At 52.4% G+C, this 13,773-nt stretch overlaps 1 protein-coding gene across 1 annotated transcript; it reads left to right on the top strand.

Moving 5' to 3' along the window:
• Positions 1–149: 149 nt before the first annotated feature.
• BCL3 (B-cell CLL/lymphoma 3) lies at positions 150–11,921 on the top strand. Its single transcript, XM_006871355.1, has 9 exons — positions 150–405; positions 2,280–2,433; positions 8,554–8,662; positions 8,916–9,120; positions 9,232–9,320; positions 9,552–9,629; positions 10,700–10,867; positions 11,381–11,498; positions 11,734–11,921. Exons 1-9 carry the CDS (start codon positions 150–152, stop codon positions 11,919–11,921), a joined length of 1,365 nt encoding a protein of 454 aa, XP_006871417.1.
• The last annotated feature ends 1,852 nt before the right edge of the window (positions 11,922–13,773 follow it).

Raw genomic sequence — 13,773 nt, 5'->3', positions numbered from 1 at the left:
GGCGGGCGGCCGGCACCGCCCCGGCGGACAAAAGTCCCTTCAGTTCAGCCGGCGGCAGGGGAAGTCCCGACGCCCGGCGAAACCACCCTCCCGTACCGCGGAGCCGAGCCGAGCCGAGACTCGCTCCGGCCGCCGTCCCCGGCGGCCTCATGCCCCGATGCCCCTCGGGGGCCATGGACGAGGGGCCTGTGGACCTGCGCACCCGGCCCAAGGCCGCAGGACCCCCGGGCGCCGCGCTGCCACTCCGCAAGCGCCCGCTGCGCGCGCCCTCCCCCGAACCCGCCGCCCCACAAGCAGCCGCGGGCCCCGGAGTCCCCTCGGAATCACTATGCGGTGGACCCGAGGCGCCGGTCGTCCCCGGGCCCCCACACGGCTTGCCCCGGCCAGAGGCGCTTTACTACCAGGGTGAGTGGGCCCCGCGGTTCAGGGTGGGATGGGGGTTGTACAGGGTGTATGGTCCCCAGAGGCGGGACAGAGCTCAGGACAAGTATATGAAGTCCCGGGGAGCTGCAGGACAAGTGGACAGAACCCGAAGACACAAGGGACACAGATATGGAGGGATATAGGAGCTAGGGGCAGGGGAACCTGCCAGGCAGAACCCATGACCCTCTGACACAGTTGTGGCTAGGGGTCTAAGGAACAGGGTTTAGATACATATATGGGGCATTGGGAAGTCAGCGTGTAAGAAGACTCAAGGACACAGATATGGGGGTTCCATAACTCTACAAGATCTCAAGGACTCAGATAATCTCCAGTTATGAGGAGTCATGGCCTGGACTCAAGAAACTGGGTTTTCTGAGACCCAGATTGCCTGGTCAACAGAAATTAGGGGAGCGGGACTGGTGTTCTAAGGAGACAAATTAGAGATCCTGGGATGGCAAAATCTCAGGAGCGCAGATACCAGAAGGCATGAGGAATTATGAGAGCAGCATTTAGGGTTAGCAGCATTTAACCCCACTATCTGGGATCACGATTCGAAAGAGAAAGACGAGGTTTTCTACTCCGTAAAGATTTACACCCTCAGAAACCCTGTACAGGGTCGCTATGGGTCAGAACCGACTCCACGGCACTTAACAACAACAAAATCTGGGATCACAGGAATCTAAGTAAACAGACCAGAGTTCTAGAGACCCAGACAGTGGAGATCCCAAGGAACCAGGGAATCAGAGAACCAGGATTCTGGGTTCCCAGTTCTGTGTGGTCACACAGGTAATCAGGGTCCCATCCGGGGCCACAAGGGCAGGGCTTGGGGGTGGAGACATCTAGGGTTGGAAGACTAAAGAATTCTGGGACTCAAGGATTTAAGGCTAGGATGAGAGATTCAGGGATCTCCAGGCAAAAGGCTCCAGAACCCTAAGGCCTGCTGTTGGATATATTGTTATTATTGTTAAGTGCTATGTCGTTGTTGTTGTTATGTGCCATTGAGTCAATTCCAACTCATAGAGACCCTGTAGGGACCTGGAAACTTGGGGGTCCAAAAATGGAGGGCCCCCAAGGATAAAGGAATAGCAGAGGTCACACACCATTTTCCCCATCCCATTTTCACGGATCTGTGCTATGCCAACGTTATCATCCCCAAGTGGCCCCCAAAACTCCTAGGAGTCTAGGTTTGTGCCTCCTAACACCAAATCTTCACCTAATTTCTGCACCTTCCACTCCATCAGAGTGCAGCAACTAGAAAGGCTCAAGCTGAGCATCAAGAAGCCTGTCACTGTCTCCCCACCCTTTCCTAGTTCCTGCATGAGAACATGGACTCCATTTTCCCCATCTGTGCAATGGGTGGATGTGGATTTGACTGCTACCATGGATGAGTCATAATTGACTCAATGGAAAGGGATTTCGGTGTTTTTGCTTTTTTTGGTTGTGTTTTGTTTTTTGAGGGTCCTTTCCAACCATTGGATCTGGACAGGCTTCTGACAAAACCCCTTCTTTCACTCTGACCCTCCCTTTCCCCCAAACCCTATACAGATATACCCCACACTCTTAGCCTGGCTCTCCATGCATTGCTTATCTCTCTCAGCCACAGATTCACTTAGTAACCAGCCCCTGGGGGATTGGTGAAGGATTCTTTGTCTAACAGGAGATGGATTAGGTCAAGTGGCAGTGAGGGTGTCTAGGACTGGGATGGGGAAGCTTTAAAGATCCAGTATGAGATTCAGAGAAACAGGTTGCTAAGGACAGGCTGCACTATAGTAGTCAAGGCAGAGAGGTGGGAAGTGGGTTAAGGGCCTTTGGGCTTGTCGTCACTTGTGTCCTTTCTCTGTCCCCCCTCCACCCAGGACCTTTTCTGCCCTTGTACCCTACCCCAACGATGGGCTCTCCCTTTCCTGTGCTCAGCCTGCCTGCCCCTCTGTACCCCATCTTGTGCTCGATGGAACATCCCTTGTCCACCGACATCGCCGTGGCCATCAACGCGGATGAAGACGGAGACACGTAAGTGATAGCCCTCGGTTAATGGAGGGTGGGTAGGAAGGCAGCTAGCCCTCCACCCCCTCACCTACCACAACACAGCTTGGGCTTTTGAGTTAATTAACCAGGACCTGAGTTAGAATCCTGTTTCCGGGTAGTAGTACTGAGCAAGAGCCTTTCCCTCTCTAAGCCTTAGCTTTCTCCTCTGAATAAATGGGATACCCATGGAGCAGATCTTTCCTAGAACTGTTTTTAGATCTGGAGACTTGCCCCTCTCACCTCCAAAAATTTTTTTAATCACAACTTAAAAGTGAGAAATACATTTTACTGATTGACTTATTATACATCTATAGTTCCTGGCACTGGACCTGGTAAACATTTTTTCTTAGTTGTTTTTGTTAAGTGCACGAGTCAGTGAATCCTGAATAGGATTTCCAAGGCTTTAAACATTTGCAGGAACAGAAAGCCTCACCTTTCTCCCAAGGAGCATCTGGTGAATTTAAAGTGAGAACCTTGTGGTTTGCAGTCTTGTGGTTTAATACTAGGGAGCCACTAACCTCCCAAGTTGTTAATTGCTGTCAAGTCAATTTCAACCCCTGCTGATCCCACATATTCAGAGCAGGATTGCTCCAAAGGGTTTTCAAGGTTGTGCCTGTCTTCTGAGGTGCCTCTGGGTGGGTTTCAACCACCAATCTTTTGGCTTAGTCCAGCGCTTAACTGTTTGCACAACCCAGGGATTCCTTAAGTGCTTAATAAATGTTTATTATTATTACCATTTTATATCAAATCCAGTAAGCACATACACCCACACACACTGAAAATAAAAAATTGCACAAAACAATATTCATCCTAACTACATAGGATCTACTTTGGATATTTTCTATTCATGTCTAGTTCATTGTTGTTGTTTTTTTCTTGCTGACCACAATCCACTAAATTAATTTGAAGACATAGAGTAGTGGTTACGAATCGGGCTGCAAACCGCAAGGTGAGCAGTTTGAAACTACCAGCTGCTCCACGGGAAAAAGATGAGGCTTTCTGCTTCCGTAAAGATTTACAGCCTTGGAAACCCTGTACAGGTTCACTATGAGTTGAAACCGAATCCACAGCACATAACAACAACAACAACAAAAAATTGATTTTGAAGTCCTGGTGTGGCATTGTGGGTTAATGTGCCAGACTGCAAAGCCGTTTGAACTGCAAGGTCCATGGTTCAAGCTCACCAGCTGCTCCTCAGAAACCCTATACAGGGTCGCTATTGACTCAAAGGCACTAAACAACAACAACAAAATTGATTTTACAACCCCTGTAGTGTATCACCTGCTGTTGGAAGAACATACTGGTTCCTCTCATGAGGCTGTTATAAAATTAGGTAGAAGGTTTAGCCCTATACCATCCTCAGTACACTTGACTATCAACACTGATTACTATTCTGTCCACGTCGGGTTTGAATCTCAGCTGCCCACTTTCTTGCCCCTCTGTGCCTTGGTTTCCCCTTCTGTAAAAAAAAAACAAAACAGGAACCATAAGTGTGTGAGGGTCTCTATGAAAAAGAAATGAAATTATTTCTAGAAAGTGCCTTTCTGGGAATTAGTTTGGGGGCCCCCGAAACCCCATACAAGAATAAAGAAGGCTCCATCTTCCTGGACCTCAGTTTCCCTGTGTGGAAATCCAGGACTATTCACAATCCATATCACAATTAGAGGAGTCCTGGTATAGTGTTGTAAAATAAACACTGGATTGCTAACCTTAAGGTCAGTGGTTCAAACCTACGAGCCACTCCTAGGAAAGCCTACACAGGGTAGCTATGAGTTGGGACTGACTCCACAGAACTTAACAAATAACAACAACATCACAATTAGAATTCAGTGCAGGGGTGTACACATATGGTACACAGACCAGAGCAGGGCACACAGTAAAGCATGTGTGTGTGAGTGGGTGTTATTTGAACAGAACTCAGCAGGAGAAAGTGCCCTGGGATGCAAAACTCTCCACAAAGCCTAGTGCCCACCCAACCCCAGTATCTCTGAGAGCCATCCATGAAATGGGCTTCAATTGTATCTGTCCCCAAGGGTGACTTGTTTGTGGCCTGTGAAAGCAGCCTTCAGCCCTAGCCCCGCGCGCCCCACCTGCCCTCCCCCCAATGCAAACACTTCTGCCTCAGCTGCCTGTTGGGGGAAATCCCTTCGCTCTAGAACTTGACCGCAGCCCAGCTGCTCTGCCTCCCCAACGTCAGCGCCCGTCACTCACTCGCAACCTCCCCCCTCCTGGCGCTCCCTCTAACCTTAACCCCTTCCGCTGGGGCCGCGACTTTACCGGAATGGGCAGCGGGCCCAGCCCCAGACTGCGTGCGCCTCAGCCCCACTTCACGCTTGGGGGGATGGCGGGGGAGGAGAGGGCTGGGGCCTTGTCTGAGTCCCCAAAGAAGCAAAGGCTTGGGAGGCTGGACTTCAGGTCTTCAAGGGAACAAGGGTATCTGAACATTCCCCACCCTCCCTCCCCACTGGGGCCTGAGGATGGAGGTCTTCAAGGGAACAAGGGTATCTGAACATTCCCCACCCTTCCTCCCCACTGGGGCCTGAGGATGGAAGGTGAATCTCTAAGGGTGATAGGAGACATGTTCTGCATCCCAGAGAGCAGAGTTTGGGGTGCTATATTCCTTGATCCCCAAGGGGGCAGGGAACGTGATGAGGAACTTAGAGGAGACCCAGGCCCAGTGCAAAATTATCATGTCCGGTCCCTTGTTTAAAAAGTAAGACTTGCAAGAAGGGGACAGTGGGCACTAAACCAAGCGTGGGCCCTTGTAAGCAGACGGCCCGGGAAGGCAGCCCTGTTAGGTCTGTGCCCCCAGAAGGGACAAGGGTTGGTGGGCGTTGTATTTCTGGCAAGCAATGGGGGGAGGAAGCAGTTTGGGGACCTAGAGCTTAGAAGGGCTAGGGTCTGGAAGTCCGAATCCCAAAGATTTGGGGAGTTGTAATCCTGGGTCTCAGAGATTTGGGGAAGATGCCAGGATATTGGGGAAACGGAGCCAGCTGGAGATTTGTTCCTGAGGGGTGGAGTTCCAGAATAGGCCAAGGTTGGAGGATTAGAGTTTTGTCCCTCAAGGGAGCCATATTTCCTGAGTATGAGCCCCTCCCCTTTCCTCGGTCCCTTTTGGGGATGGAGTTGGGGTGCCGGGGAAGATCTCTGGCGAGACAGGCTTCCCTCCCCCGGGAGCAGGAAGCGGAGCCCCGCCCAGCAGACCTGTTACTGGAAGTCCGAGGGCTGGTCCGCCCCTCCCGTCCCCACTTCCTCCAGCCCCGCCCCACCCCCTGCAGCCCGCGCGTTTATGGGAACTGGGGCCTGGACGGTTTCTCTGAAATCATTGCTCCCTCTGCCCTCACTTAACCCCGCCCGCTCTGCGGCTAGGCACCCAGGTCGGGCGTCCTGGGAAATGCTGGGAGGCAAGGGCGCCCTTCCCAGGGACCCCACCTCGCCCCGCCCAAATCCGGGCCCTCTCCCAACATTTCCTTTTTACATTTGGCTTTGACTAGTCAGGGTCCCGGGATCGATGTTTCACCACCTCCTGGGAAGTGGATGCTCCTGTGGGCTATGCTTGAATGAAAAAGAAAACCATTGTTGGTGGAGTCCTTTCTGAGTTACAGAGCAGAATGGCTCCCTAGGGATTTCTTGACGGAAGCAGATCGCCAGACCTTGCTTCTTCAGCACAGCTGGGTGGGTTTGAACTGTCAACCTGTATGTTAGCAGTCAAGCCCAAACCATTAGCACCACCTTGGGGCTACACTCTACTGAGGAGAAAGCTACAGCCCCAGCACACAGCTAGGAAGGGTAGAAACTCCATTTGTAACCATGGCCTTCCTTGCTTCATAAGCCCTGTGGGATGCAGGACATCTGATCCTCCATCCGAACCAGCAAGGAACTGGTTCAAAATGTAGATGCTGAAGGCACTTCTTTTCACACTTGTGAGAACCAAGAAAGTAGTTAGATCTTGTAACATTAGGAAATGGTTAGAAAAACTGTTAGGTCAGTGGTGTTGTTAAGCGCTGTTTAGTCGTTTTGGGCTCATAGCAACCCTGTATGGGGTTGCCAAGGAATAGCTGGTGAATTTGAACAACCAACCTTTAGGTTCAAATCAACCTTGCAGTCCAGTGCATTATCCTACAGCGCTGGGCATGTCTGGGAAGCTGACCATCAATATAGTGCCCTCTGATGTCCCCTTGGGCAACACACACACTCATTTCAGATTGCTTTTGGCTCAGAATAACGGTTGGAAGGTTGGGGTCTCAGGGAGAAGAGCAGAGGTCCAGTAGGGAGTGCCTACTTGGGGATGACAGAAGCAAGTCTAGACAGAGGGACAAATTGTGGCAAGAGGGACAAGAGAGGATGTTATGGCAGGGATGGCCTTCAGAGGTGAGGTCCTGAGGCAGGGCCTTATATATTCATATTGACCATCTGTTGGATGCCCATTGCCCACGCCCATCTATGGGATGTGACCTTGGGCAAGCAGCTCTCTTCAACCAAGGGAGATTCTCAGAGACAGCAGAGAGCTGCCCACCTTTCCAGAAGCTGAGGGAGTGAGTCCTTCAGTCCCAAAGGGAGTCCGGGCTGCACAATTTAGCATCCATAACCATGCTATGACTCAGTTTGTTCCCACCTCCCTTTGAGGCCAAACTCTGTCCACATACATGCTCCTTGGGTATCACATGTGTACATCTTGGGTCTCTTGGGTGAAGGTTGAACCTGAGGTACTCAGAGACCTTGCCAATATCTAGCTTACGCCCACCAGTTTCACACACTGGCCCTGACTGGGGTAGGAACAGGGGCACTGACCACAATGACTGGTGACATGGAATCTCTTAACCAGCACATGTTTAAGGAGCTCCTACACTGTGGTGTGGCACTGTGGGTTAATGCGCCAGACTGCAAAGCCGTTTGAACTGCAAGGTCGGCGGTTCAAGCTCACCAGCTGCTCCTTGGAAACCCTATACAGGGTCACTATGGGTCGGAATCGACTCGACGGCACTTCACAACAATAACAAACACTGTGCCAAAAGATGAAAAATGTGGACTTCTCTGCTCTGTTCAATAGGATGGATATGAGTCAGAATTGGTTGGGTGGCAGGGTTTGGTTTGAACACAGTGACAAGCACTGTCCTAGGTACAGGGCAGTGACCCAAGCAGACACAATCCCTTTCCCTGATGAAGCTGATATACTAGTGGGGAACTTCAGACGGGAAATTAGCAAAAGATACAATACCAGGTGATGATGTAGAGGAACAAGCAAGCTGGGTAAGGGGGAGGGAGTAGTGAACCACTGCCATTTTAGCAGGGATTTGAGTGAGGAGAAAGATGAGGCTGTCTGCCCCTGTAAAGATGTACAGCCTTAGAAATGCTAGTTATAATCTGTGTAGTGTCACTGTGAGCCTGTGTCAGAATTGACATTAGGTTTGTTTTTGAGCAAGGAGAACAAAGCAAAACAAAAACCAATTGCTGTCCAGTCGATTTCCACTCATGGCCACCTCCATGTATTGCAGAGTAGAGCTGTTCCATAGGATTTTCTTAGCTGTCATTTTTAAAGACGATTGTCAGTCTCTTCCTTCCTCGGGGCAACTGGGTGGATTCAAACAACCAACCTTTAGGTTAGCCGTTGAGTACAAACTGTTCACACCAGCAGGGACCTCTTGAGGAAACCAAGTCCTGCAGATCCGTGAGACAGAGGGAACAGCCAAGTACAAAGACCAAAGGGGGAATTTGAGGAACATAAGGAGACCACCACCGTGGCTAGAATAGTGGAAGAATGAAGGAGATGAGGTCAAAGGACACTGAAAAGGGAAACAAGATTGTAGAGGGCCTTGCGAGCCACATGAGCGCATAGTTCTGTGAAGAGGGGTGCGCCCTGGTTTAGGTACTAAAGGGTCCCTCTGACTACCATATAGGGAACAGATAGGGGTTCCTAGCTGGGAGACCAGAGGGTTCTACTAGTATAGGGAATTGACGATAGCTGCTCAACCAGATTGGAGGGTCTGGGAAGAAATGGCTGGATTCTACAGATCCTTCCAAAGTAGCCAGCACATCTTGGAGTTAATACAGCTAAGAGGCAAACAATCCTTCGGGCCTGTGATTTCTTGATTCTTCCCTCTCCAGGCCCCTCCACATAGCTGTGGTCCAAGGCAACCTGCCAGCTGTGCACCGGCTAGTCACCCTCTTCCAGCATGGGGGCCGAGAGCTGGACATCTATAACAACCTTCGGCAGGTGAGCTGGGGAGCTGGGGGTTGGGACTGGGGGGAGGGGTCTGATATAGGAGGGGACTGAAGTCTTGACTCTAGCAGGGAAGTGCCCCCATACTCCTAAGGGAGGGATGGGGCTGGGGACCCAGAATTCCGGTGTTGGATAAGAAGAGGTGCCCCAGACTTCTGGTTTTGGGCGTCAGGATTTAGATATTCTAAGGGAGGGTGGACTGGAGCTCGGGTAAGACATGGGTCCCCTCATAAATGCCTTCCCGCAGACCCCACTGCATCTGGCGGTAATCACCACGCTGCCGTCAGTGGTTCGGTTGTTGGTGATGGCCGGCGCTAGCCCCATGGCGCTGGACCGCCACGGGCAGACTGCAGTTCACCTGGCGTGCGAACATCGCAGTGCGACTTGTCTGAGGACTCTGTTGGATAGCGCGGCCCCCGGCACTGTGGACCTAGAGGCCCGCAACTACGATGGTGAGTATGAAGCGCGAGGGAGAATGGGGTGGGGACCGGACTAGGAGTCTCTGTGGGGCTTCAAGGCCCGGGGCCCCCTATTTAACTGAGTTTCCCCCGCCCCGCATTCAGGGCTCACCGCCCTGCACGTGGCAGTGAACACAGAGTGCCACGAAGCCGTCTTGTTACTGCTGGAGCGCGGCGCGGATATTGACGCGATGGTGAGTACGCGCGCGGAGGAATGGACCCCAGAGGAGCAGAGGTGGAGCCTGTACAAGAAAGAGATATGGCGTTGTGGGTGGAGCTTATGTGGGAGCGCGCCCTTACACAGATGTGGGACCGGGCTTGATGGTTCTAACGGGACACTGGCTGGATGAGGCAGGTGGGGTGTTGGCTGCCGACTCCTTAGACACAGCTTGGAGAGAGTCAAAGACCCTTCTTTCCTGCCACAGGACATTAAGAGCGGCCGTTCCCCGCTCATCCACGCCGTGGAAAACAACAGCCATAGCATGGTGCAGTTGCTCCTGCAGGTACGCACCCCCAACTCCTTCGCTTCTCAACCAACCTCTCCTCTGGCTCCGCCCCCTAGTGGGGACTCCCCTCCTTCCATTTCTGGCTCCTTCTCAGACTCTGAACCTTCTTCAAGTCGCTTCATCCCCTGAATTCTCTCCCCTGACCATTCTTCCTCCAACCCCACATCGCCCCAGGCCCCTCCCAGGGCTGATCTTGCTGACACCGCCTGCTAACTTTGGCGTTGTCTCCACGCTAACTTCCCGCCCTGATTATATCCGCGAGCTGGACCCTTTCCGTCTCTGTTATTGTAGAGTTTGTTGTTGTGAAGTGCCATCGAGTCAGTTCCGACCCATAGCGATCCTGTATAGGGTTTCCGAGGAGCGGCTGGTGAACTTGAACCGCCGACCTTGCAGTTCAAATGGCTTTGCTGTCTGGCGCATTAACCCACTGCGCCACACCAGGACTCCTTCCGACCCACAGCGATCCTATATAGGGTTTCCGAGGAGTTGGTGTGTTTGAACCTCCGACCTAGCGGTTAGCAATCTAGTGCTTATCCTACAGAGCTACACTAGGACTCCCGCCTCTAATTCAACCAGGTCTGTCCGCTCCAACTCTAATCGATTTTGCACCGCCCGCCCAAGCTGCTTTGGTCACCCTTTTAGGACCCAGTTCCCACCCGTCTAAGGAGCTCTAGTAGCGTAGTGATTACGAATCGGGCTGTGAACTGCAAGGTCAGCAGTTCGAAGCTACGAGCTTCTCCGTGGGAGAAAGATGAGGCTTTCTGCTCCCGTAAAGATTTACAGCCATGGAAACCCTGTTCCGGGTCGCTATGGGTCGGAACCAACTCGATGGCACTTAACAACAACAACCCACCCCGTCTGCCTCCGCCTCTCACTCTGGCGAAACCGATTAGGGAAGGCCACCTATTCCATCTGGCAACGCCCCTAGTTCAGGCCACGCCCTCCTGTTACCCATCTAAATCATCTGGTCACGCTCCTGTCATGGCACCCGCCATGAGCCCCGCCTCCAGCCCACCCCTGGATGCACCCAGGTCTGGCGGGTCTAATCCGCCCCTCTTGTCCAGCAGCACGGCGCCAACGTGAACGCGCAGATGTACTCCGGCACCTCCGCGCTGCACTCGGCGTCTGGTCGCGGGCTCCTCCTACTCGTGCGCACGCTGGTGCGCAGCGGTGCCGACAGTGGCCTTAAGAACTGCCACAATGACACACCGCTCATGGTGGCACGCAGCCGCCGGGTGAGTGTGCTGGCCGGGGTCGGCTGGTCGGTGTAGGTGGGGGCCCTGGTCTCAGGAGCCTGTTGGATGAGTGTGTCCTAGGGGGTGTTCACGCGTGTATGCACAGGTGTCTGTATGACAGATGAATAGGCGCGGATGTGTCTGAAATGTGTGTGGGGGCTAGTAGGTGGAGAGGAATAAGCAAGCATAGGTGACTAGGTGGCGCAAAAGGTTAAGCACTGGGCTACAGGCCTATCAGAAAAGCTGGTGGTTTGAACCCACCTAGAGGAGCTTCCCTTCCGAAAGGTCACACACAGCCTTGAAAAGCCGCTGGAGCAGTTCTACTCTGCACACATGGGGTCCCCCATAAATTAGAATCAGCTCTAGGGCCGCTAACAACAACAGGGAGCAGGCGTATGAATGAGTTCGTGGGTGTGAAAGTTCAAAGGAAGGGACTGAGCCCAGGAGCAAGGAGAGAGAGATAAGGGCCGTGTGGGCAGCGCTGGCCTCCTGTTGACCTCTGTCTTCCCACAGGTCATCGACATCCTGAGGGGGAAGGCCACACGATCAGTTCCCACACCACAGTCAGAGCTTTTCCCTGAGCACAGCGCCACCACCTCTCCTGAGAGCAGCAGCCGCCTCAGCTCCAATGGTGAGACCCACTCCCTGCCCACAGGCCCCAACAGTCCAGACCCCTCCTCCCTCAGACTACATAGTCCAGGCCCCAGCCCCTCCTCCCTCAGACCCAGCAGTCCAGGCCCCCAGCTCCTCCTCCCTCAGACCCAGCAGTCCAGGCCCCCAGCCCCTCCTCCCTCAGACCCAGCAGTCCAGGCCCCCAGCCCCCTCCTGTCTGGACATGGTCTCTCACACCTCTTTTCTTTCCACAGGTCTTCTCTCTGCATCACCATCCTCTTCACCTTCCCTGTCTCCACCCAAGGATCCCCCTGGATTCCCCATGGTTCCCCCCAACTTCTTCCTTCCTCCCTCATCTCCACCTGCCTTCCTGCCATTTTCTGGGGTGCTCCAAGCTTCCGGCCGGCCCGTGCTCCCCTCCCCAGCTCCAGGAGGCAGCTGAGAGGGATGGGGGGGGCAGATCTCGGACTCATGAGGAGGGGTCCCTACCCTGTGGGGTCAGCCCTCCTGGAAACTGTGAAGATCTCCCTCTGCCCCCCCCCCAATCTTTGAGACCAGGATTTACATAGATGCACATGCACCTAACCATAAGCCCCCTCTTCTGAGACAAGACATCCCCCCTCTCGTCCCCTCTACCCCAGGACTCTGACCCCTGTTATTCTCAGGCACTGAGCCCCTGTCTGGAATTCTACCCAAATGGTCACCTTTCCCTGTCTTCTCCCAGAGCTGGGAAAACCAGGAACAGCCACTCGCTTCTCCCCTGATGGACAAGGAGAGGAGAGATGGGTCTTGGCAGGCACTGATTAACAATGTAAATTATTAGGCGTTTTGGTTGGATTTCTTTTGTAATAAACTATTTTTGTACCATGTTGCTCATTTGGCTGAGCTGCTTTGAGAAGGTTTCCAAGGAGTATGTTGGGGTGGGCACAGATGTAGGCTAGATCCAGCTGACTCCAGCTTTGTGAGTCTCAAGAGAGCAGGCACAGGGCCACCCTCCCTTCTGACATCACTTGTAAGACTCGGGGGCACCAAGACCGACTGTATGCATGTGAAAAGTGGACAATGAATTAGGAAGACGCAGAAAGAATGCTGCAGCTGAATTACGGTGTTTGAGAAGAACACTGGACGTAGCAGGGACTGCCAGAGAGCCAACAATTCTGTCTTGGAAGAAGTACAGCCAGGATAAAACCTCATCTTTTACTTCAGACATGTTATCAGCAAGGATCAGACCCTGGAGAAGGACATCATGCTTGGGAAAGTGGAGGGTCAGCAAAAAGGAGGAAGACCCCCAACAAGATGGATTGACATAGAGCTGCAACAATTATGAGACGGCAAAGGACCAGGCCTTATTTCTGCTGTACTTAGGGTCACAAAATCACAGAAAGCTAGTATATTCATAACACACACACAAAAGACCCAACTGTTGTCAAGTTAATTCCAACACATGTGTCAGAGTAGCCCTGTGTTCCAGGATTTCCACTGGCTGATTTTTCAGAAGTTAATCACCAGGCCTTTCTTCTGAGGTGCCTCTGGTTGCATTTGAATTGCCAGTCTTTCTGTTAGTAGCTGAGCACTTGACTATTTATTTGTACCATCAGGGACTTCTATCTACCCGTGGTTAGTTTATTCCGATGACAGGTTAAACAGTGCTCCGGACTGAGTGCAGGAAAGACCTGCACACGGAGCTTCTGAGAGTTCTGTCCCAGGGAACCATGGGCTTTGGTACTCTTCCCACAAGGATGCGTGACAATAGAGTATTGCCAACCAGGCAAGCTCATTCAGACCCTGGTGTCTGGAATTTCATTGGGGCTGGATCACAGACAGGGTTGGTGAAACAAACACATAGCTGACCTTTGGTTTCCAGTCCCTCCAGAGGTAGAACGGATACTGCATACCCCAAAGCCTCCAGTGTCCATGGACTTCGAACCACAAGGTCGGCAGTTCAAACCCACCAGCTGCTCCTCGGAAACCCTGCAAAGAATTGCTTTGAGTCAGAACCGACTGGACAGCACTTAACAATAAGGACATGCAGTGTCCATGTAGGACACTCCAAGGGTTTAGAGATCATTTCCCAGTAATCCAGGAAGCTCTGGTGGCAGTGAGACAGCTAACCACTCAGTCAGTGGTTCAAACTAACCTGCCACCAGGGAGGGAAAAAGATTAGACTGTTTGCTTCCAAAAAGATTAAGTATTAGAAACCCTAAGGAGCAGTTCTCCTTTGTTCTGTAGTCATTATAATGGATGGCAGTGGGTTGGATTGGATTTAAGGCCCACCTTCTCATTGTAGTTGTTAG

Source organism: Chrysochloris asiatica, unplaced genomic scaffold (genome assembly GCF_000296735.1).
Source record: "Chrysochloris asiatica unplaced genomic scaffold, ChrAsi1.0 scaffold00168, whole genome shotgun sequence".
NCBI lineage: Eukaryota > Metazoa > Chordata > Mammalia > Afrosoricida > Chrysochloridae > Chrysochloris > Chrysochloris asiatica.
The sequence above is the reverse complement of the archived record's forward strand: the minus strand, read 5'-3'. Positions and strand labels throughout refer to the sequence as shown.

Excerpts from the sequence above, each read along its gene's own strand:
- BCL3 (XM_006871355.1), top strand. The coding sequence starts at position 150 with ATGCCCCGATGCCCCTCGGGGGCCATGGACGAGGGGCCTGTGGACCTG. Across the intron at positions 2,434-8,553 it reads GCGGATGAAGACGGAGACAC|GCCCCTCCACATAGCTGTGG; the intron begins GTAAGTGATAGC and ends TTCCCTCTCCAG. Across the intron at positions 11,499-11,733 it reads CAGCCGCCTCAGCTCCAATG|GTCTTCTCTCTGCATCACCA; the intron begins GTGAGACCCACT and ends TTCTTTCCACAG.